This window comes from Mercenaria mercenaria, chromosome 6 (assembly GCF_021730395.1).
Source record: "Mercenaria mercenaria strain notata chromosome 6, MADL_Memer_1, whole genome shotgun sequence".
Taxonomy (NCBI): domain Eukaryota; kingdom Metazoa; phylum Mollusca; class Bivalvia; order Venerida; family Veneridae; genus Mercenaria; species Mercenaria mercenaria.
In genome coordinates, this window is record NC_069366.1 from 43,567,140 (window position 1) to 43,574,886 (window position 7,747).

Consider the following 7,747-nt stretch of genomic DNA (forward strand, 5'->3'; position numbering starts at 1 on the left):
TTCAAAAGGCTATGTTTGATCACGGTAACAAACAAATGGTCGCTGCATTTAATCAAAGAGCTATAATTGTACATTATAGGTCTTTGATTTAATGAGACATCACGCGGAAAACCGATAAAAATAATTTTTATAATTACTTTATTTGAAAAAAATACATGATTCATTTGTTGGGGCTCCAGTTGAAACAAATGCAGAAAATCGTCTTTGCAACCCGACTGTACAAAAAAGAAAAAGATGGACGGGCAACCACGAATGATAAAGAAAACCGGAGTGGCACTGTTTATCAAATCTGTCTTTTAAAAAATGTTTCAAAACGAAATTTTGTTAACATCAGAAGAGAACATACAACTTTATAAAATGTAGTTGCTTACTGAAGTACAACGTAAGTGAAATGAAATATCCTTGGCCAACCCGTGTGACGTTTTGGTTCAAATAACGTACACATTCGGTCCGCGGCAGAGTATTCTTTAAATACTGAGGCTGTTTAGCAGAGGATATGTGTCGTGTAACTCACTTTGACGCATTGTAGTTTTTAGAATTCCGTCAAAGAATGAGGAAACATCACAAAGTATCTGCCGTGTATACGGTATCGAAGTCATGTGCGTTGGCTTTTAGACTAGTTACGCACACGGTGTCAATGCCTCGTATTATCTCGGAAAAACATCGAAATTAAAACAAAGGAACGATCACACATAACACTGAATAACTGTCTTCATTGTATGGTAACGCGCGGTGACTGGTAACTCAGTTTTAATGCATGACATGCTTATTTCTTTACCCTATCACGTTTTACAAAATATGTAAAATTTGGAATGCGGTCGGTGGGGTAGCACCGATGTCAGGATTTTCGTTTCGGACCGATTGAGTTATCAAAATTTCCGGAGCCCTGTCAATAAGTACTATCAGCATGTGAAGTTTGAAAGTCCTGGGTGCAGTGGTTTGCGAGTAAAGTGCCTTCATGCAAAAAGTTAACGTTGTGACTAACGAACTAACTAACAAACGAACGGACGGACAGTTGAAAACTAATATGCCTCCCTTCGGGGGCATAATAAAAAACCCTTGGATATTTTCAAAGTTATGGCCCAGGCAACGTGCCTGGATACAGACAAACAGATAGAGTGATTACTGTTGCACTTTACGCAAAAAGACAAGACCCTTACTATACATACTCAGCCAGTTAGTATATACTGTGTCCTTCTTTTTGTTTGTTGCCTAGTAGTGGTACTGGCAGGTGACACACATGTTCTGGAACACATAACTAGTATGATGTTTTCTTATGTTCAGATTTATTTAAAGTCAAATTATTTCAGTACAGTTTCAGATGCACATGGTTTTAAAAAAGCAGATTTTCAAGACATGTACTCATTTTGACTTTTTGTCAGTGATATGCATGTAAGTATAAAAAAAATCTTCATTTATATTCATGCTCTTTGTGCTTTTTCTTTAGATAATGTACCAAGGAATTCAGCGATGGATACAGAGGAATGGGAGAGCAGCAAATATCAAAACAATAGCAGAGGCATTGTGGGAGATAGACAGGGATGATATAGCCCTTCGGCTTCGCGGACAGTCACAGGAGTAACAAAGTGTATCATTAGATATGTGCACATAACAGAAATTGTATAATCTTCATACAAGCCATAAATTTTGAGTTAAAGAGTAATTAATATACAAATTTTCGCAAAATACATAATTGAACTGTGACGTCATTAATATTGGTGGGGGACTAATTTTCGTGGGTTTTGCATTTATCAATCCATGAAGTTTTCTATTTATCTTATCTTTAAAATGTTGAAGTCGATGAATTCATGTCCCCACAAAAAGTTTAATACACATAAAGATAATTGTACAGAAATCAAAAATGCTCAACTAATGAAAATTAGTCCCTTATGATATCTCCGACTGTACAGTACTTTAATATTTACATCAAAGAAAAATACACAGTGCTATTCATTTTCAACAGTTGTAATATTACAAGCAGAACTTTTCTTAGCTAGACTAACAGGGCTGGTAGTAACCTCAGGATGAATTGATTGACACCGTGTAAGAACATGTGCCTAAGACATTTATATCACATTTACAATATCCGGTAGTCAAAAATGATAAAGATTCCCTTAGTTATGAGATTGGACAATAAAATGTGACACTTGTTAAATAATCATAGACCTGAAGAAAAAGAATTGCAAATTCAGCAGATATGTTGCTACTAAGGCTCTTCAACTATTAAATGGAATTTTATGTTTTTAGCTCACCTGTCACAAAGTGACAAGGTGAGCTTTTGTGATCGTGCGGTGTCCGTCGTCCGTCCGTGCGTACGTAAACTTTTGCTTGTGACCACTCTAGAGGTCACATTTTTCATGGGATCTTTATGAAAGTTGGTCAGAATGTTCATCTTGATGATATCTAGGTCAAGTTCGAAACTGGATGACGTGCCTTCAAAAACTAGGTCAGTAGGTCTAAAAATAGAAAAACCTTGTGACCTCTCTAGAGGCCATATATTTCACAAGATCTTCATGAAAATTGGTCAGAATGTTCACCTTGATGATATCTAAGTCAAGTTCGAAACTGGGTCACGTGCCTTTAAAAACTAGGTCAATAGGTCTAAAAATAGAAAAACCTTGTGACCTCTCTAGAGGCCATATATTTCACAAGATCTTCATGAAAATTGGTCAGAACGTTTACCTTGATGATATCTAGGTCAAGTTCGAAACTGGGTCACGTGCCATCAAAAACTAGGTCAGTAGGTCAAATAATAGAAAAACCTTGTGACCTCTCTAAAGGCCATATTTTTCACGGGATCTGTTTGAAAGTTGGTCTGAATGTTCATCTTGATGATATCTAGGTCAAGTTCGAAACTGGGTCACGTTCGATCAAAAACTAGGTCAGTAGGTCTAAAAATAGAAAAACCTTGTGACCTCTCTAGAGGCCGTATATTTCATGAGATCTTCTTGAAAATTGGTCAGAATGTTCACCTTGATGATATCTAGGTAAAATTCGAAAGTGGGTCACGTTCCATCGAAAACTAGGTCAGTAGGTCTAAAAATAGAAAAACCTTGTGACCTCTCTAGAGGCCATATATTTCATGAGATCTTCAGGAAAATTGGTCAGAATGTTCACCTTGATGACATCTAGGTCAAGTTCGAAAGTGGGTCATGTGCCATCAAAAACTAGGTCAGTAGGTCAAATAATAGAAAAACCTTGTGACCTCTCTAGAGGCCATATTTTTCATGGGATCTGTATGAAAGTTGGTCTGAATGTTCACCTTGATGATATCTAGGTCAAGTTTGAAAGTGGGTCACGTGCCATCAAAAACTAGGTCATTAGGTCAAATAATAGAAAAACCTTGTTACCTCTCTAAAGGCCATATTTTTCATGGGATCTGTATGAAAATTGGTCTGAATGTTCACCTTGATGATATCTAGGTCAAGTTTTAAACAGGGTCATGTGTGGTCAAAAACTAGGTCAGGTCTAAAAATAGAAAAACTTTGTGACGTCTCTAGAGGCCATACTTGTGAATGGATCTCCATAAAAATTGGTCAGAATGTTCACCTTGATGATATCTAGGTCAAGTTTGAAACTGAGTCACGTGCCTTAAAAACTAGGTCAGTAGGTCAAATAATAAAAAAAACTTGTGACCTCTCTAGAGGCCATACTTTTCATGGGATCTGTATGAAAGTTGGTCTGAATGTTTGTCTTGATGATATCTAGGTCAAATTTGAAACTGTGTCAACTGCGATCAAAAACTAGGTCAGTAGGTCTAAAATTATTAAAATCTTTTGACCTCTCTAGAGGCCATATTTTTCAACGGATCTTCATGAAAATTGATCTGAATGTTCACCTTTATGATATCTAGGTCAATTTCGAAACTGGGTCACGTGCGGTCAAAAACTAGGCCAGTAGGTATAAAAATAGAAAAACCTTGTGACCTCTCCAGAGGCCATATTTTTCATGAGATCTTCATGAAAATTAGTGAGAATGTTCACCTTGATGATATTTAGTTAAAGTTCAAAACAGGGTCAGATACCTTTGAAAACTAGGTCAATAGGTCAAATAATAGAAAAACCTTGTGACCTCTCTAGAGACCATATTTTTCAATGGATCTTCATGAAAATTGGTCAGAATTTTTATCTTGATAATATCTAGATCAAGTTCAAAACTGGGTCACATGAGCTCAAAAACTAGGTCACTATGTCAAATAATAGAAAAAAACGACATAATACTCAAAACTGGGTCATGTGGGAAGAGGTGAGCGATTCAGGACCATCATGGTCCTCTTGTTATTGAAATGTATTTGCACACTATTGTATGTAATGATTTATGTATACACTGTTCCATTTAGTGAGGTGCCATAAAATGGCACTTTTTAAGTTTATGTAATACATAGAGGATATTTGTTTCAGTTTAAGATTGAAATATCTTTCACGAGAGAACACCAGATGCATAGCCACGAGTGAAAATGTAAGATATGGTGTTCACGAGTGAAAGATATTTTGATGATGTAAAATTAAATTTTCTTTTTATTTCCTGTTTTGACTATAAATTTACTCATGTAAAATAGTTTCTTACCAGTGAAAAATATATTTGATATTTTTCTTTTTGAAAATACCAAATATATTTCACTCTTATATTTCAATCATTCACTGAAATACTGTGAAATCATTAAATTTCGTGGGCATGAAATTTCATGGTTTTGGTCAAAACAGCAATTTCTTGGGGATATTAATTTGTGGATTTCAACTTTTGAACATAAAATGAATGGGAATTTTACTTGTTCGTTGGGATTAAATTTTGTGGATTGACTCAACCATGAAATCCCTGAAAATTAGTCCCCACGAATATTAATGATTTCACAGTACTTGTAATAAAAATTTGTAACTTATTATATATTACAGGTCAAACCTGTAATGGACATAAATTATCATTCTAAAATATATGGTATGTGTGTAAAGATCACCATGGAATGGCCAAAACAGTGGTGTAAGTCCATTGGTTAAAATACAAGGAAAATGTTTGCAATGAGTGTAACTAGTGGTGTTTACAGCCAGATGATCTCTGTACACTGCTGGTATTCAGCATAGGCTTAGTTTATATGATAATATTCAATGACACCAATAGTCCTTTTGTTGTAAGTTTGGCAGGTTTCATTTTGATATGGATACATTTAAGGGAGTGATAGATTTGAAGTTGTAAATGAGTTTTGACAAAGGTAGGGCCAAATAAATAAATTTTGGCTATCCTGTGTAGTATTTGATACTTTCATTTACAGAAATACTTGGTTTGAATTCACATCATTTGTAAAATTGGGTTTGTGAAAAATAGGAATCATAATCTGCAAGTTTTATCTAAATATCTTTACAATGACAAAACATTATATAGCCTTCCAGTGTAATAATACAATGATAAATTGTGAAATTGTTTTATTTCATTGGCATAAAATTTGGTCTTTATATATCCTGACTGTTTTAAAATTGGAAGATGATGCAGCAAAACTCATCAGATACTACCATCAGTATTTTCATGAATTTAAGAAGAGTTTAGTGAATGTTAGTTTGTATGTACGAATATGTAAATAGGCATCAAGATTTGTGATTTCCAAGTTAATAAAACTATTTTGAATCACAATTATTTCTTTCTGACATTATTTATGCAGTGTTGATGAAGTATTAATGTAGTATGTAGCATGCCTTGAATTTATGCAGGTTTTGAAGTCAATTTCTTGAATGTAAGATTGGTTACTAGAATGATGTTGACTGTAAATATGTACCTGTTACATGTTGCTATGAAATTGTTAACTGTGATAAAAATTATGATAATAAATACAATATAAGTTTTCTACTTTTATTTCAGTACTTTGATTGATTCAAACGTACTTTTTATATGAAGGTTATAAACCCATTTGTTTGTTTTTAGCTCACCTGAGCCAAAGGCTCATGGTGAGCTTTTGTAACCGCTCAATGTCCGTCGTCCATCAACATCTTCTAAAAAAATGTCAAAATGCACCTAAAAATTGGAGGTACCATCCATGTTGTACCACAGAAAAGTGGTCTCGGTTTTTCCCTACGGCCAGTAGTAAAAAAGTTCCTAAAAATAAGCTATTTATAGTAACGTAAAAGGGAAGTAATTAAAAAAAAATATTGTAAGTGAACAAAAGAAGGATCTGCCAAATAAATCTGTTGACATAAATGAAATTTCAGATCAGTATCTTCATTAGTTACAGAGATATACCCATTTTAATTTGAAATAAAGGGAGGTAATTTGACATAAAATCAGTCCATAGTTATCTACCCTGATTGTCTCAGTCCAACTAATGACAATTATGAAATTTCAAATAAGTCCTATAAGTACTTACTGATATAAATCCATTTTGATTACGATCAGGGGAGGTAATCAGATATAAAATAACTCTGGAACCTACGATTGGATCTGATTTGTCATGGAATCTAAGATTTATTGTTATTGAAGATATTTTGGAAGTTTGTATCAATTAAAACCATAAATGAAGTATCTATATGGCTGCAAAAGCCAAAATAGCCAATTTTGGACCTTAAAGGGGCCATAACTCTGGAACCCCTGTTGAAATTTGGCCAGTTCAAGAAAGGAACCAAGACCTTGTGGTGATACAAGTTGTGTGCAAGTTTGGTTAAAATCAAATCATAAATGAAGCTGCTATTGTGCAGACAAGGTCAAAATAGCTAATTTTGGCCCTTTCAGGGGCCATAACTCTGGAACCCATTCTGGGATCTAGCCGGTTCAAGAAAGGAACTGAGATCTTATGGTGACACAAGTTTTGTGCAAGTTTGATTAAATTCAAATCATAAATGAAGCTGCTATTGTGCAGACAAGGTCAAAATAGCTAATTTTGGCCCTTTTAGGAGCCATAACTCTAGAACCCATAAAGGAATCTCTCCAGTTCAAGAAAGGAACCAAGATCTTATGGTGATACTAGCTGTGTGCAAGTTTGGTTAAAATAAAATCATAAATGAAGCTGCTATTGTGCAGACAATGTCAAAATAGCTGATTCTGGCCCTTTCAGGGGCCATAACTCTGGAACCCATGATGGAACCTTGCCAGTTCAAGAAAGGAACCAAGATCTTATGGTGATACAAGTTGTGTGCCAGTTTGGTAAAAATCAAATCATAAATAAAGCTGCTATTGTGCAGACAAGGTCAAAATAGCTAATTTTGGCCCTTTCAGGGGCCATAACTCTGAAACATAATGGGATCTGGCCAGTTCAAGAAAGGAACCGAGATCTTATGGTGATACAAGTTGTGTGCAAGTTTGGTTAAAATAAGATCATAAATGAAACCACTATCGTGCAGACAAGAAATTGTTGACGCACGGACGACAGACGAAGGGTGATCACAAAAGCTCACCTTGTCACTATGTGACAGGTGAGCTAAAAAACATTAAAAATCTTCTTGTCTGAAACCACAAGACCTAGGCCTTTGATATTTGGTATGTAGCATTGCCTTGTGGTCCTCTACCAATCTTGTTCAAATTATTACCCTGGGGTGAAAAGAGGCCCTGCCCTGCGGGTCCAAAGTTTTACATATACTTATATAGGAAAACGCTTTAAAAGGCTTCTTGTCTGAATCTGCAAGGCCTAGGCCTTTGATATTTAGTATGTTGCATGGCCTAGTGGTCCTCTACCAAGATTATTCAAATTACGCCTTTGAGTTGAAAAGAGGCCCAACCCAGGAGTTTTACATACTTATATAGGAAAAATCTTGAAAAATTTTCGTCTGAA

At 35.1% G+C, this 7,747-nt stretch overlaps 1 protein-coding gene across 1 annotated transcript in view; it reads left to right on the top strand.

The window, feature by feature from the left end:
• The window catches only part of LOC123549157 (receptor-interacting serine/threonine-protein kinase 1-like), a 57,476-nt gene extending 51,644 nt beyond the window's left edge, over positions 1-5,832 (top strand). Inside the window, exon 13 of the mRNA XM_053545670.1 lies at positions 1,448-5,832. Within this exon, the coding sequence (XP_053401645.1) occupies positions 1,448-1,582 (135 nt within the window). The 3' untranslated portion in view covers positions 1,583-5,832. The remainder of the gene's footprint in view (positions 1-1,447) is intronic.
• The last annotated feature ends 1,915 nt before the right edge of the window (positions 5,833-7,747 follow it).